Source organism: Batrachochytrium dendrobatidis (assembly GCF_000203795.2).
Source record: "Batrachochytrium dendrobatidis JAM81 unplaced genomic scaffold BATDEscaffold_1, whole genome shotgun sequence".
In the NCBI taxonomy this organism is placed as follows: domain Eukaryota; kingdom Fungi; phylum Chytridiomycota; class Chytridiomycetes; order Rhizophydiales; genus Batrachochytrium; species Batrachochytrium dendrobatidis.
In genome coordinates, this window is record NW_006281099.1 from 1986514 (window position 1) to 2003341 (window position 16828).

A 16828-nucleotide genomic window follows, 5' to 3' on the forward strand; every position below is an offset into this window, starting at 1 on the left:
CTTTTCCTCACATTGACAGATGCATTCATCACATGGAAGAATAGCAAGACATTTGCATCCTACAGCTGGCAGTACCAACACCAGTATAAGACCTCGCACTAGAAGAACTTCTTTTGCTCAAAATACTACTGCATCTAATGCGTCTTCCACGAATGCAAGCTCAACTGCAGCCGGAGCAGCTTCTCAAACGAGGCAATCTACTCTAAACACCACTGCGTTTAATTCATCTGGACAACATAATAATACCCGCCATGCTCAACCCGGATCTTTGGGACTTGGATTATCCTCTGCTTCGCATTCCATCTCCGATCAAAACTCTGTTTTTATGACTCAGCAGTCTAAAGGATCAACTGCCAGCCATTCCAGATTAGGCAAGAGTCGACTTGTAAAAAAGAAACTCGACTCTCGTTCAACTGCTGCTGATGCTAATACCTCGATAAGCAATGACACCAACACGTCTTTGGCGTTGCCCTCGACAAAATCCACCCATCCAGATGCTGCGTCAATATCCAATCCAACAGATTCAGTGTTGGCTGTAAATGATATCTCTACATTGGTCGATCAAATCAGGTGTTGGCGCGACGATGCTCTTTATCAAAACCAATATGATGCTGCCGCATTTTGGGGTACTAAGATTGTAGATATGACTGGTACGTTGATCGCGGATAAGTTTAGACTATTGAGCCGTTACAATCTTGTCAGTACTGAATTATTGACTACTTCATCTTGTAGCATACAAACCACACTCAATCACAGGCCATTTCATAGACGTATATCAACTTGCTTTGGTATATTTTCAAAACGAAAAATATCTGCAATGCGAATGGCTTCTAAAGAATCGATTGCTGGCTGGATTTACTATGTGGGGAGGCTGTCTTACTGCACAGTGCTTGGTATGTTATGTTTAAAAGTGACTTTATCTAATAGTTCGCCACTGTGAATTGCATTAAAACTCTAACACTTGTTTTGTGTAATAGATTAAACAGGAAAAGGAAGAAGAAGCGCTTGCAGTTCTGGGTACGGACAATATGCCTTGTGCTGTAAAAAAGGAATACCGATCATGGAAAGGTACATTGATTATACCATTGGATTTTATTTAAAAGTGTATAGTTTGGATCTTTTATTTAATGCTTTGTTGCGGAATATACAGGTGTTGATATTAGCCTTAGCTCTATTCATGGACGAAATGTAAAAGTAATGTATATTTGATATAGCGCGTGATTATACTTGTAGCGATTCTGTTTTGCTTATTCTGTTGATATTGCAACTATAAGATAGATGCGACTGTGGCATACATTCGCGGATTAGCGCAACTGCATTTAAATCGAAATGAACGTGCAAAGAAATGTTTTTTAGATTCACTCAAAATAGATTACCGTTCATATCAGGTATGCGTGATTAAGTATAGTCTATCCTTTGTTTATTTTTGGTTTGTCGTACTATGAATCTGTATTGCTTATTTATTTTTAAAACAATTCATATTTTAGGCTTTGGATGCATTGTTACAAAATCATCTTGTATCTGAAAAAGAAATGAGAGATTTGCCTGATCTACTTGAGCTAAATAACTCCAACTCACAGGCAACTGAGTTTGTTTGCACTGTCTATCAGTCCAAAATTAATCAGGTTGGAATACTTGCGCAGTTTTCTGTGATTTAAATATGACAATGGTTTAATTAATTGCTCTTGCACATGTGATAATATAGTTTAAACTCAGTGCACATCCTTCTCAACTCAAAGACAACACCCTTTTGCTTACTCGATATAATCTTTTGCATAGTACTGATTTACTACTTGCTGATGCTCGTAAACAACATATTATGGCCAACTATGAAGCAGTCTTACAAATCACCACCAAGTATGTGATTTAAAACGTCTGACTGCTGTTTTTAATCTTTGCATTTATATTTATTAAATCTTATATTTATTTGTGCTTGATTGCTGATAGCATATTGCGAAAAGATCCTTATAATATGGACTGTCTTTTGCTTTATGTATCTGCGCTTTTGGAAACTGGAAACACTAGGAAACTATTTCTCAAGGCCCACGAACTTGCCGAAATGTTTCCTAATAAACGAGTGTCTATGTACGCCGTTGCCACCTATTATCTTTCTGTAAAAAAGTATCGCGAGGCGCAGGCTTATTTCAGGTGTACTGTTTATTGAGATGCACTAGAATATACGCTATTGCGCTTTTGTACTGACTGTGTTGACTTGATTTGATGACGGTCATGTCTTGAAATCAAAACTTACTATTATAGCTCAGCAACCACAGTGTCGCCCACTTTTGTAGAAGCATGGATTGGATTTGGACACACTTTTGCGCTTCATGGAATACACGACCAAGCCATTTCATCGTATAGCACTGCATCCAAAATCAGCACCCACATTCACACGCCAAGTCTCTACCTCGGCATGCAGTACCTTTCTAGCAACCATCTCAAATTTGCCATGAAATTTTTAAAGGATGCGTATCTCAAGTGCGACTATGATCCCATTTTGCTTAATGAACTTGGTGTATTGTATTATCGCCAAGGAAACTATACCGAAGCGATTAGATATTTGGAGATGGTAGTGAAGATTATTGATGGGTATGGAATGCAGCGTCAAAACTGGGAAATGTCACTGTCCAATCTTGGTCATGCCTTTAGAAAGAAAAAGTATGTAACTGCATTTTGAGTATGTGTGCGAGTAGCGGGGATACCTTTATTTATCTTTTTATTTTGCCGAATAGTGATTTTGAAAGCGCTCGATTTTGGTTTAAAGCAGTGCTGGTTAGTGTTCCACAACATGCACCATCGTTTTCTGCGCTAGGAATTATGGCACACATTGAAAACAAATTGCACGAGGCAATCGATTTTTACCATCAGTCTTTGGCGGTTAGACCGCAAGACTCGATCAGCAGTGAATTGCTTCGTCGTGCACTAGTAGAAGCGTCACTTGATACATCAGATTCGTTTTCATCCTTTTTATCAGCATCCACGGCTGAAGTGTGGGATATATCTGACGAGGCATTGGAATTGAAAATTAGCGAGCATCATCAGGATTCACTAGACGATATTTCTGGTGAAAACAGCTTGTCTAAACAAGATCAGGGTGCGTACTACGAGACTCCAGAGCATGAGGAAGCTGATGACACTGAGCGCTCCTCATTGGTTGATGTGGGAGATGAAACGCTGCAACTCAGTCAAGATGATCTGGCCGTAAATTCGTCTACTCCGATCCCTGGTGCACGACATCCACTTTCAATGGCGCTATGGAATACTGACGATCAAGCACCAGTAAGAGATGGAACTAGCACACGATTTATGCCAATGCGCAACCGCTTTAGTGTTACCACGGATGATTTTGGATCCAGTCCGTTTGAATATCCTCTTTTTTCTGCAGATTTGCGCCAGTCAAATTCTGATGTACTGAATTTTACTGATACACCAGAAACCCTTTTAGCTACTGCTGTCACCCGCGCAGAACTACCACACAGACTCGAAAATAGCACCATCATCTACCATACCACACGAGCAGATATCACACCGCCGCGCGTATCTCGACCTATCAGGGGTAGATTGTTTGGAAATGAAAGTATGACATCTCGACCTACTGCCACGCTGTCCTCTCCGATTTCAGTTGAGGAAGCTTCATGGCCTTCATTGAATGTGTTTGACTGCACTCCACAACAACGAAGTCAACAATCAGGTGTTTTTTTGAATGGCGTTGGCGGAGCTAGCGCAAATGAATCTATGGACAGTGATATGGATATGGACTTGGATGATAATGAAATGTAAAAATGTTGATCCCATTCTTATTATTTGGTATTTCATTTTATGATACTTTGTGATATACTGCATGCTATTCATTGAATACAGACAAATCAGCTGTATCGAGATGTATGCGATGGGTCAAGAGCAGATACAACTGTCCAAGCCACGTGATATTTTGGGATTGTAACCGTAGCTGACAATATCTTTCTGACCAATAACATATTCATCATGGCAATGGCTGGGGAAGCAGTTTTGGGCATTTCTGCCATTCAACAGTGGGAATACATTGAAGAAATGCGCAAAAAACTACAACGTAAAATGGATGTATGCATGACACAGGTAGATTCAGCCTATCCATTGCTTTACTAGGGTTCAACTTGAACAGTGTGTTGATACTGTACACATTAAAACCTTGCTAATTTTTGATATGTAGATGCAAGATAGTTCGTGGAATCAGCGTGAAAAGGGGTTTAAAGCTCTTCTTCGTCTTATGGCCACATTTACATCTGAGGAGCGAAGTGTGTTTGCCATTGTCCAGCGCGAACAGAATTGCAACCGTATGTGAGATTAGCTTTTATGCTCAAAGTGATTCAACTGTTCCAAACATCACAATTTAACATCCATGACTTGCGATACAGTCCAACATTTGCTGTTTCAGCAGCTTAAACTGAGAATGTCACCAGCAATGGCTTGTAAGTGGTTGTAGATTTATCATTCAAATTTACACTCGATTGTCTCGAACACAGCGATTAAAATGCATTTATACTATACTCAGATGATGTGAAGATATCAAACCAAGTTGCATCAGTGTTAGAAATGCTACAGGGAGTAGCTTTACTGCACTACGATTCAAAACTCAAAGCAGGCGCCAAGCAAAACATGATGGTGGGTTGGATCTTTAATTAGATGTTAGTCAAAACTGCAGACTATTGGATTATGGCATATATGTATTGGTTGGTACGCGTTGCTGATGATGCATATTTTAAATATCTAGTTGCTTTTGACGTTTTTACCATCCAAAAGCACTGTAGTGGCAATTGCAGCAATAGAAGCTGTTCAAGGCATTCTAATTGATTCGAGTCAAAACATCAGGGTAACTATTATTAAGTTTTATGCTGTGCTTGAACCGAGTTGAAGTGAGTATATTGACAATATGTACAGATATTTGAACAGATTGGGGGTGTTCCTGTGGTTTGCGAAACTCTTAAATCAAAGCATGTTAGTGAAGCAGTACTGTGAGTTGTATTTGGAATTTATCCTGAATTGTGGATTGCCATCAACTGCCAAGAATTGCTAACCCACACGATCTGTAACTTTGCACTCATTTAAAATGCAAATTGTAATCAATAGCCACAAATGTATAGAACTCCTTTATTTGTATTTACAGCCAGAAGATAAAAATCCAGATAGAGCAGTTGGAGAAATTATATTTAGTAAATCAGTGGAATTGAAAAGGGAATCCATCACAAAACTGCTGGGTCCGGGATTTGTCAAAAAGCTAATGGATATATCTACTTGAATAAATGATAACCCAATTGTATCAAAGAGGTTTATTGAGCTACATGATAACGGCATCTTGAGTGATTGAAGATGTGCATAATTTGATTTGGGAAAAAACATGTTGTGATGCCACACGCAGATTTAGATCTGTACTGAATGCATTGACAGCTTCGATACATAGAGCTGACAGATTTGCAGGAATGGTAAACGTCAACACAACAGTTGATTCCCTAATATTTTAATTATTTGATATTAGCCATTTCGAAGGCAAGAATGCAAGACGATTGAAGCGAGTGACTTGCCCAAAAGTACTGTGTAGGTTGGCAGGCAGTTGCGCGTATAGCTTGTGCAGTGAAAGCAAAGTAGTACTCAAACAGTTGCCTTGACCCAGTGTATTACAACAATAAACTACTGGATATCCAAGCACAATTCCAGTGAATGCTATGATCGGTTGAGGATGATCGTGTTCAATGTCGAGAGAATAAACTTTCATTTCGTGAAAAGAAGTGCTACTCGACCATTGATTGATAGCATTCAATGCACTCACGATCCAAGAAATACCGTCCACTTGATTCTTTGAAACAATCAGCGGGTTATCCAGAGATTCTGACGCATCGATGAATATCGGAAATGCATTGGGTGACGCATGTAACTCCCTGCAGAATATCTCAAACCATTCCGTATGAATAATAAACAAAAAGTCGACTTTGTTGACATGAATTGCTCGTAAACGACTAAACTCGGAATGCACCTGAGTTGAGTCATACAAAAGGTTTAATAAAACCACAACGCACATGAACTCGAACATCGCATTACCTCTGATAGACGGAACAGCAGTAAGTCTGCTTGTTGAATGGAAATTATGCAGTGATCGTTGAGTAAAGCAGGTCGCAATCCAACAGCAACCGAAGCAATTTCCAATGCGAGCAACTTGCATTGAGGTCCGCGAAGTTTCAAAACAGACTCGAGAGTGCGGTAAATCTGCAGCACATGAACTTCAGTAATCGACATTTGACCAACACTTGATACACAATCAACACATCTGTCAAGAGCATTGCTGTTGTGAGGGTTAGTGTCCTGAGGAGTTGTTGTGGGCTACCGGACATTTTGATTGCTTGAATTCTTTCCAAAGTTAACTTCTACCAACGAATTCAACAGGATGCTGGGCTCTGGTGTGGCCTATAATGAGTTTGCTCATTTGCTAGGACAGATTGGCTCTGCTCTGGGTGACGAATCAACTGAAAATTCTGACGATAAAAGCAATTACATTGATTTTGATAATCTGGATGAAGGCATGGCTGGACTAGATTTAAGTATGGACAATCTTCTACAGCATAACTCAGTACTGGAAATACCATCTAATGAAGTCATATCTCAAGGTGATTTTTACAGTTGCATAAACACTTGTTTTGATCATCAGAAAACTGTCCGACTGGACTATTTTGTCCGTATAACTCGAGCAATTTCAAGCAATCCATTCTAACCTTTTGACTACAGAAAAGCATGCGCAGTATATGGCTGGAGAACTGCATCAGGAAATTCAAGAATATACTCGATTAAATAATTTTAATAAGGAGCCATCTCAAACTATGCCGGCTGATTTTCGAAAAGGTAAATCTTGATCATCATGAGCAGCTATTGTCATCAATTTAATTTATTTTCTTTTGAATGCGCCTTGAATTACCTAACACATTCTTGTGATGCTCTTCACCGTGATCTTGTAGTTACATTTTCAGATATGATCCAAGAGCGTACAATCAGCTCTACGGGAAACGAAAGTGAGATACATGTCAGACCTCGCTAATACATTTGATGTTACCGTATTGACTAATGTATGTTTGATATTTTAGCTGCAGACTGGAGTAGTATTGAGTTTCATAGATCACTTGATTCCAAAATCAATGTTTTGGACACGAACATATCACTCACTGAAGCTGGTACGAAGCATTCTATCCTACCTTGATCTTTTTTATTCAATAGTAGTGCTCACACCTACTGAATTTACTTTAGATTTACTTTTTGATTCTCACACAGAAGCAGAAGAGACTGAATTAAGCAATGAGCTGACGATTTCTAGCTCAAATGTGCCTAGCGATGCTGATGCAACTGTAGCTACTGCAACTGATGAACTTGATCAAGCTGACAACCTGTCATTTGATATTCCAGGTAAATCATTCAGCTTTCTTTAAAAACACTTGCAATCGTGACTAATCTTGCTGTCATAGATTTGGCAGACACTGGCTCAGATGCCTCGGATGCTTCAATATTGTTTCAACATGACAATTCTTCATTTGGTTTGAACGAAATTCAGCCAGCATACAATCTATTTTCTGGAGGTAGTATCGTATTGGACGGGAAATGCTGTATATTCAAATACAGTGGATAGTATAATCACTCATCTTTGGTTATTTTGTTGCATAGCATCCTCATCTGTTGGCGATCAACTCAATCCCGAAGATTCTTTTTGTCTACCAATCAAAGCATCAGATAGTTCCTTTGCATTACAAACACCGCGTATCTCTGTGGTTTGCAAAGATCCTTTTTATTCAGAAGAAATCACACGTAAGTGTTTCTACTGCATTTTCAATCATGTATTGTCAAGATAGTGTCATCTAAATATAGTTGGAAATATCCATAGCCAAACCAAAAAAATTTGAAATCAAGAGTCCATTCAAGGAATCAGTGCTGGGTGCATTTCCTGGTCTTCGCGACGAGAGTGACACATTTGATGGTGGAGTGCCAAATATTTCTCAACTAAATGGATATGTTCAAACTGACCAAGACAGGAAAAATCAAGAACAGTTGGAAAATATGTTGGCAGAATTATCTGCACTTGAGCCTGTTAGTGGAGATCAAGACATTGGGTTTTCAATCACCATGGACATATACGGTACTACTGATACAGATGTGAATTCAAGCCGTACCAATGCCGATATTCAAAATATCTCAATGGATGATCATGAAAATGATGAATTTGGTGGCAGTAAGGTTGTAGATGACTTTTTTCAACTACAGCAAGGTATGTCTAACTGATCGACTCTGTGCAGTGTATTAAAACACCATCCATGTCTAGTAAAGTTTATTTGAATTTTATCTTGTTATCTACACTCAACTGTTGATTTTAGATGTTGATGAATTTATGGAGTCTGCCAGCAACCTTGGATTTGATATCCCAAAAAACATACTAACGGAAAACTTTGGATCTCCAGGTAAGAGAAGCACGCTTTATATGCGACTCTGCACAGTATATGATAAGATCTGATATTTCCAATTTTTTGATGCATATCTACTGTATGAGTAGGTAAACTGTCTCTGTTGGATGGAGACAATAATAGCACTCCGCAATCACCACTGAGCGATAAATCTATGCACGATGATGAATATATATTGATGCATCTTGAATTCAATGAAAAGGTGCAGCAGCAAAAAAACAAAAAATGCCAGCCAGGCGATCCAATTTTGTCCAATGAAACACAAACTGATGAGACGTTTGCCACTCCTCATACAGTACGAACTCTTTCAAGTGCAGAAGTAGATTTGTTTTCGCCTGGGTCGTTTTTTGCCCAAAAATCAGAAAGTTTAGGATCGCTGGGTGGGAAAGTATTTAATGAAGAGCGACCCACTTGGTATACTCCCCAACGAGATATATTTGGCAATGTGATTGATCTAATCGGTCCTACTCCTGGTGATCGCACAGAAAAGCACAATCTAATGGTATGTTCATGCATCTATTTACCTTTCAATCCAATCTGACTATTATTAATGCGCCTATACCATAAACACACAATTATATCATGTAGGATGTAACCCCTTCGGGAGTCCGTCGCGTTAGAGCACCACTTTACGAATCGCCATCTAAATTTCTTGACAAATCCAAACCTTTAGAATATAGCAAAGCACAAAATACAACTGCTATTGCTTCCCCACTGCCAGTTTTGACAGAGAAGGACACTATGCAAAACACAACATGTGAATCTCAAAACAATGCACACTGTTTTGCTTCTCCTGCTACAAAAATCGTTTATCACCAGGCAAATCCGCCTTCCACAGTGCGTCGAATTCCGACTAAAAACAGCTCAAACATGTTGAAAGATATAATATCGAGTAAACTATCTGCCACGACACCTCAAAATCTTGACTGGGCCGCTTCCAAATTGCCAGCCGAGCCATCATCTGTGCCTGTAAATCGCAAAATCTTCAACATGACTAGTTATTTGGCTAATACAGAAAATTCGGATCAACTATTACAATCTACAGTGCCATACCAACACTCTGTTGGTCAGAAATCTCGCCAATATCAATCAAAAGACAATGTGATATCATCTAAATCTGTGGATTTGAATGTTAAAAGCCATTTGAATGCTCTGGATAGTTCTAGTGACCCATCGTATGGTGGTTCGTCAGGCTGTTTATCAATATCTCATTTGACTGATTGTTCTTCTTCTGTTCAAACCCCAAAATTGCATTTTAAAGATGTGGCTGTTTCTAACGAGTCCAAAAAGCATATATCATCACATGAATCACAGAGTCCATTGCGCTTGTCTGATTGCGATCCATATCAATATATGCCAAACTCGGATACATGTGATAACACCAACGAAACATTAACAAGCAAGTATCCTGTCATTCAAATTTTATCTACTCGGAAAGCTCTTTCTGAATCTATTTCATCAAAAGCCGAATCAAATAGTATAGTACGGGTGATATTTGAACCAAATCTTAGTAAATCAGCAGCTCGATCTGCCATTGTACTGTCCAACAACACTGATCGGTCTATACTATGGACGATTGACAGTATTGGTCCGGTCTTTATGGAGCCTGTGCATGTAATCAGAGATGAAAATGGCGTATCATTGCAACGAATGCCTAAACACAGTATTTCGGATGTCATCTTCAGATTCGTGCGTATTTCTGGACAATTGGGAAAAAATCAATCTACTCAAATAGCGGTAACGTTTAAGCCACTTGTAAATGGAGTATACACACAGTCGTTTCAATTAAAGTCAAACAGGCGCTGTTTTATCATCAAAGTTGATGGATGTTCTGTTTCAGATACTAGTCAAATACCTTTAAATTGGCCATTTTCTGAAAATCCAGAATCACCAGCTCAATTTTTACCAGTTAAATCCAATGAACATCGATTGCATTCTCGCAAAAGCAGTAGTGACTTGCCAGAATCAAAACCGTATCATTTCAAACCCGAATCTACCACAATTATCAGCACAGCTCAAAACAATCAACATGCACATTCCTTGATAAAATCACATTCTACCACATTTCAAAGAAAATCTAGAAACACTCCAGTATCTGCTCAAAAAGTGCACCAGCTTGAAGTTGAAAATTATACATCTGCTAAACAGTCTCCGCTAAAAGGTTTTGTGCATTCTAGATCTACTGATTCCCAACAAGCGCTCCAGATTGATTCAACCTCTATTGCTTGCTATAGTCATTCAAGATCCCACGAGATTGAAAATAAATCTGCATCAATCCGCTCGGGACATGCGTATAGTACTACACCACACATCCAAACTGCTCAAACTCAGAAACTGATTGGACATCGACCCAAGAATGAGGAGTCTTTGGGGCTGCCTTGGGTCGATCCCATCTCTGTAACCAACAATGGCTGTTCTCTTGCAAGAGATTCACTTAATTTTGGCACAGTAAACTTGGGTCATGTCAGCACACTTCAGTTGCGGATATGCAACGCAGCGGATCAAGCAGTGCAAGTCCAATTCATCACAACCGGACCGTTTTCACTACCTACTAGATATCTCTCCATTCAACCACGATCGTTTGTTCCTATCCCGATTGCGTTTTATCCTACACGGGCTGGAACGTTTCAAGAGCGACTCATTATCAAAAAAGGACTGCATGTAATCCGCGTTGAACTGTATGGAACTGCACAGACAGTTTTGTCTGGTCGTGGATTAAAAAATCAAAAAAGTCCAAAGAGTACAATGCTGCAGTGATCCTGATTGCTTTGTTTAACCAAATCCAGTGTTTTATATATCATCTCACTTTCTATTTTATTCATACAAACCAAATTTACATGTGCACACGTATCATTCAAACCATGACTCTATACTTTATTCCTGTAATGTATTGGCTGAATAGATGGTAATCAACACAGTTGTGGAGGATTGAAACTGAATGGGAAAAAGTCGACGTAACAATAAAATGTATAGATTAAAAATGAATTGGAGTATGTTGTATACAACGATTAAACAAGTCAATACAAATAAAAATAGTATGCGTACCACAATACGTTCTAGTAGAGTATGTAGATAAAGCATGTTTTGGTTTGTGATGGTAAATTGACATTAAACTCGACTTGTATATTCTATGAATATAACCGTATTCATATCAAATGAAACACTAGATCAAGTGATCGAGGTTGTTTTGTATTGAATTGACAGGAGCAAATCGTTCAACAAACTGACCGTGCTAATACGTCAGCTTATCACTGCAGTACAAGGACACGAACGATGGATGATTCTGTCATTCAAATCAATCATCTAGCAATATTTGTAAAACACACTGATAGTTGTTGACAATTTCCTATCCTCGTTGTCACTAGCTGTGAAGGTGCAAGTTGATATTTTTATTTGCAAAATAATAAAAAAGCAAGATATGCACAAAACACACATTGGATTGTAATAGAAATATAAGTAAAGATGATTAAGACATGATACTACTCGTTCATATTAGAGTGTAAAAGGTTGGAATCTACCGTTTTAATCAATGGGTGATTACGTAAAACGCCTTTTGGTTAGACTGTTGGATAGTGTGTTGACGATCGATGCACAATGGAAAGAGATGATCTCGGCTGTGCTTCGGGTGGTGGAGTGCAGGCGCTCAAGGATCCCTGGGCTATTGCTTCTTTCAAAAGAGTAGAAAGAGGAAGAGTGTAAGGATGTGTTGCCCCAAGCTCATTAATCCATTGCGCAAGTGATTTGAGTATTGGCAGTGCTTTGTATGTATCTATATCCATATGCAAAGCCAATGTAGACGGACCGAATTCTTGTACAATATAATCGTTGGCTTGATCAAGATCTATAAGAGTCCGACACCCTCGCGCTCTTAAAAACGCAAACAATGCCCAGTGTAGCACAAAACTACGCAGCAGCATTGTTCGTTGATCCTGAGAAGTAATCATTGACGAATTTAGTATGGAAAAAATACACTTTACCGGATTTGGGGCAAAATGGACAATCTTGTCCATTAAGGATATTTCTTGATGGAAAGGATCTGCTTCGGGATAGAATAATATAGTAATCAAATCTTGGGCGTCCTGGAGCGTCTGATCACCCAGAGCTGTCGATTGTTCATATCTATGACCAACATACTCGTGGATAGACGTGCAAAGCATTTCCCATCCATCTGGATCTGTGACAACTGGAGATGTGGCCGAAAATGGAGTATCGGCAATTGCATACGCCATATTTGGAGAATGTATTAATGATGGACGTTGAAAGAGTAAGCACCGTCTAATCTGTTGTGAAGAGAGTTTAGAGTAAAAATTGTCTAGCGTGTATGATGCATCCATGGGGACATTCTCGTTGCTCTGCAGCTTCTGAAAAAACTTCCAAAATATAATAAGATGATCACCCTCAAGCAGAGGCACAATTTCCTTGAACGAATCCACAACAGTTCGTAACATTTCGTCTGGATGTGTTTCAACATACCGCAAGATATCTGATCCAATGGATGACATGACCCGTTTGCTAGATTTTGAAAGATGACACATACCAGTTCAAGATGAAGCAATACAAATGATCCAACGTAAATGATGTAATGGGTATGAATGCACTGCGACTTACCGCTCATCTTTGGAAAAATCACTAAAATAGGCCTCATAATACCATTCGTCGTGCTGTGAGGGGTCATGAATTTTCCAGTTGATCCACAGCAGAATGTACCTAAAGACCGTGTAAGCCATTATAAAATCATTTCCAAACAGACTGGCAATAGCATCTGTGTCTGCAGCAGAGAGAACAAAAGTGCTATTCAAGATCATGTCTATAACACTAGGTTAGCAGTAAATTGACACACTGATTGATATAAAACAAGACATAATACACACAGACACATTCCATGGGATGTAGGATTGAAAGACAGTTTTGTAATTTCTCCAATGGCCATATTTTTAAAATGGCATCCAGAATCATCCGTTTGAAATTCAACAAGAGCGCAAATCGGACCGAACTAAACGCAAAGCAATGATTGAATGCATGCAAAAAAGCAGAATTAAATCCAGTGTTTTGGTGGTATTAAAGATTGAGTGTAATCTGGCAGTAGATCTTCATTGGAAATGAAAACAAAGTCCAATGTTTCTGTTGACTAAGAATGGGTTTACCCTGTTGTTTCTGCAAGAAGTCCAGAATGGATGTTACCGAGCAAACTGTGAATCTGAGCAAGGTCAAGTTCAATAATAATGGCAGACAGTGTCTGTTCCATATCATGCTGTGGCTGGAGAAGCAGTGGTTTGAAGATGGATGCGTTGTAGTTACACGATATAAGAATAAACGATGGATTAGCAACCGTTGCCATGTCGCAACACTACAAATCCGGCAGCCTGCAAGACATGAATCCAACTCAACTCTCTGTGTGTTGCTATTTTCAAAGACAGACCAGCACATGTCAAAGGCTGCAGGACTATCCAAGGCATCGTCATTCATGGCTGGATGTGGGGTAATAAGTTTCAAGTAAAGAATCAGCGCCAACTTTCAGTTTATCAAATCTGAGTTCAAACATTTAATATTATTGTATATCCTCAAACAACCCAACCATTGTATTATAGCATCAAAGAATTGTATTTAAAATCCATTGTCATTTCCACCACGACGACCTTCTTCATCCCCTCGATTGCCACCAAATCCTCCACGATTACCGCCACGGTTACCACCATAGCCGCCACGACCACCATTGCCGCGGTTGTCAGCAGAACGATCCCGGGAAATAGCTTCGCTGACTCGGATTGCACGATCTGCAATTTCAGCGCCGTTGAGAGCCTCAATGGCCTTGAGAGCAGCATCATCATCTTGGAAAGTGACAAAAGCAAACCCACGAGCACGACCTAACAATGACCCAAAAATGTATTAGATTTCTACTCTATTTCAGTACTGCATATTGAATACAGGATTAACAGATGGAATCAATTCACTTGCTTCACAATCTGATCTATACATTAAAACCAAGTTTTGATAAAAAAAACAAAACGTAGCAACTTGGGCAGGAGTTCATAACAGTGTATTGCTAGACCACCCAAACACTGTTTGATCTCGAATAAAAACCATTCAACACTTTCAACCATATCTAAAACTCACCACTTTCTCTATCACGAGCAATGTTGCATTCAATCAATTCGCCGTGCACTGCAAATGCGTTAGCAAGAGTCTGTTCATCTACAGACCATGCAAGATTTCCAATAAAGAGCTTCTTTTCAAGAGAAATAGCACTGGTGGATATCAGAGCACGAGAAAGGGGATTTGCAGCTCTAAAAAGTGCTGGCTGTAGAACCGATCGTTTTAAAATAAAAGACATTTGAATAGAAACTAGCTGAAATTATTAAAGAAAAAATCAATTCGGATCAAAAACACACCCAATAATTTGGCCATATTTTGCTGAGTGAAATTTACCCAAATAAAAATAAAATTCGGTTGGAAAATTCGGCAATCTAATCAATGAAATGTCCAGGCGCTTTTCCATCCCATAATCCACCATGTGCCCAAAACCGGTCTACCAGTTGTTGATCACCTTGATACGATTCATGGGCCCAATCTGGCATTGAAGTCTCAAAATCCCATCCAGAGTCTCCCTTGTATTTCCAGCTATGCAACCAAATCACCAACTGCTCAGGAATTGGGTCGCTGCGTTTGAGTCGACACTCTACACAGTTTGCAATCGGATCTGCATCTGCATCATCAACATTGTCATGATCCACCAGCTCCTGTTCGCTAGGAAATACAGCTGCTGTTACACGATTGGCTGTCATAGCCACTGCTTTTGGATCTAATCCGCCTTTTCCCATATCTTTACCCCACTCTGAACATCCATAGATTGGATCGTTGGCAATTGGATGTCCAAGAAACTGCAAATGTACGCGGATTTGATGTGTCCTACCTGTTAATGGCTCGCACTGAACGACACTTGTCAAGCCATTATAGCTCAGTCTTTTAAACAGTGTGGAACAAGGTTTTCCAGTTGGTGAAACAATATTCACACCCACTTTAAACTCGACTGTTTCAATGGGTTCATGGCACTCGATTGCATCAGCAGGAAACTCGCCTTTAACACGAGCAAGGTAAGTCTTGTGAATCCGACGTTCACGCATCTCTTGCATCATATATGCCGCCTTGTTTTTATCTCGAGCAATCAAAACCAGTCCAGATGTCAATCTATCGATACGATTCACCACTTTGATGTTGATCGTTACAAGTTAAAAACAAATCATACACTGAGTAGTATAGACAACTATTATCAACTACTTACAAAATAAATCATTCATCTTGTTTTCATATTCGAGGAGATGTATAACAGTGTTGTAACGATATCGACCTGTTGGATGAACCTGCCATTCAATTGAGCATTCGTAATAGATATACATACTTTTAAAGCAATTTGATTCAAAATAACATACCGGAATCGAGCTGGGTTTGTTCACTACCAACACAGAATCAGACTGGTGGACTATCTCAATCGGAGTGTCAGTGATCACTGGCTCGTGGCGATGGACAGTATTTTCGACTAGATCTGAATTCCGGATTACATAGTCTAATGGAACAGCTTTTCCGTTGATTTTAATCCTGCCTTTGAGAATAGCCTGTCGCTATGTGCTCATCACAAACCCAGTGAGATGGATAGTAAAAACTGGAAACAAGAATCTATTCAAGACTTACATAGACTTCTGCTGGACGATCATGAAACTCTTTTGAAAATACTTCAAAGACGGTCATTCCAAGCCATCGTTGTTTGGCATATGTTTGGTATACATATAGATAGGGCTTTACCTTGCGTAGTCCTACAGTCATGGCATTTAAAACACATCATCAGCCATACGGATCGATTAATCAAGTACATGGATTGTTTATACGGCAATACTACCATTTTCTACAATGTACTCTGGAGGTGTACTGTTGGGTTGGTCTCTTACTTTTCTAGACATTGGTGGTGGGGTTTTTTTAGGACCTGTTGGGTTGGGTCCAGTGCCTTTTTGTCGTCGCTCTTTGGATGGTTTATGAGTAATGTCATGGTCACAGACTGTGCTATAAAGTCGCTTTTGACCAAGGCTTGGATCATCATGAGTGGATGGTGTTTGAATGGATGGGATTCTATCTGACATGACTCTATTCAAGTTGGGCAAGAACAATATTAATCTATGGTGAATTTGAAGTGACCAACTTTTGATCATCAAACAGTTGAATATTATGGAAAACATCTTGAACCAAGTCAACCATGTTATGTTGCCAGTCCAATTATTTCAAAATTCAAACAATGCTGTTCTAGTATATCTATATTCATGAAAAATACATGTTTACTCATTCAAAATCTAATTAAATACTTGTATACAAAA

At 39.2% G+C, this 16828-nt stretch overlaps 6 protein-coding genes across 6 annotated transcripts; 3 read left to right on the plus strand and 3 right to left on the minus strand.

Moving 5' to 3' along the window:
• Positions 1-19: 19 nt before the first annotated feature.
• Positions 20-3780, plus strand: BATDEDRAFT_84808 (anaphase promoting complex subunit CDC16; the record flags this gene model as incomplete). The annotated part of the gene is made up of 10 exons (XM_006675977.1): positions 20-650; positions 733-893; positions 978-1068; positions 1151-1194; positions 1275-1388; positions 1488-1625; positions 1706-1857; positions 1948-2148; positions 2260-2658; positions 2733-3780. 10 exons carry the CDS (start codon positions 20-22, stop codon positions 3778-3780), a joined length of 2979 nt encoding a protein of 992 aa, XP_006676040.1.
• A 204-nt stretch (positions 3781-3984) lies between these two features.
• BATDEDRAFT_85836 (uncharacterized protein) lies at positions 3985-5275 on the plus strand (the record flags this gene model as incomplete). The annotated part of the gene is made up of 6 exons (XM_006675978.1): positions 3985-4095; positions 4190-4313; positions 4532-4641; positions 4751-4849; positions 4918-4974; positions 5144-5275. The coding sequence occupies 6 exons, from the start codon at positions 3985-3987 to the stop codon at positions 5273-5275; spliced, it is 633 nt and encodes a 210-aa protein (XP_006676041.1).
• Positions 5276-6176: 901 nt separating this feature from the next.
• On the plus strand, positions 6177-11225 carry BATDEDRAFT_21814 (uncharacterized protein; the record flags this gene model as incomplete). Its single annotated transcript, XM_006675326.1, has 12 exons — positions 6177-6256; positions 6415-6635; positions 6754-6867; positions 6981-7034; positions 7107-7193; positions 7267-7422; positions 7482-7592; positions 7678-7818; positions 7895-8275; positions 8382-8465; positions 8558-8970; positions 9057-11225. 12 exons carry the CDS (start codon positions 6177-6179, stop codon positions 11223-11225), a joined length of 4011 nt encoding a protein of 1336 aa, XP_006675389.1.
• A 609-nt stretch (positions 11226-11834) lies between these two features.
• Positions 11835-13940, minus strand: BATDEDRAFT_84810 (uncharacterized protein). The gene is made up of 5 exons (XM_006676266.1): positions 13857-13940; positions 13613-13725; positions 13340-13461; positions 13077-13275; positions 11835-12980 (listed from the first exon to the last, which is right to left on the minus strand). Exons 1-5 carry the CDS (start codon positions 13932-13934, stop codon positions 12026-12028), a joined length of 1467 nt encoding a protein of 488 aa, XP_006676329.1. The 5' UTR covers positions 13935-13940; the 3' UTR covers positions 11835-12025.
• Positions 13941-14052: 112 nt separating this feature from the next.
• On the minus strand, positions 14053-14799 carry BATDEDRAFT_84811 (uncharacterized protein; the record flags this gene model as incomplete). Its single annotated transcript, XM_006676267.1, has 2 exons — positions 14053-14332; positions 14583-14799. The coding sequence occupies 2 exons, from the start codon at positions 14797-14799 to the stop codon at positions 14073-14075; spliced, it is 477 nt and encodes a 158-aa protein (XP_006676330.1). The 3' UTR covers positions 14053-14072.
• Positions 14800-14932: 133 nt separating this feature from the next.
• On the minus strand, positions 14933-16286 carry BATDEDRAFT_8379 (uncharacterized protein; the record flags this gene model as incomplete). Its single annotated transcript, XM_006674934.1, has 4 exons — positions 14933-15672; positions 15748-15826; positions 15896-16084; positions 16155-16286. 4 exons carry the CDS (start codon positions 16284-16286, stop codon positions 14933-14935), a joined length of 1140 nt encoding a protein of 379 aa, XP_006674997.1.
• Positions 16287-16828: the final 542 nt, after the last annotated feature.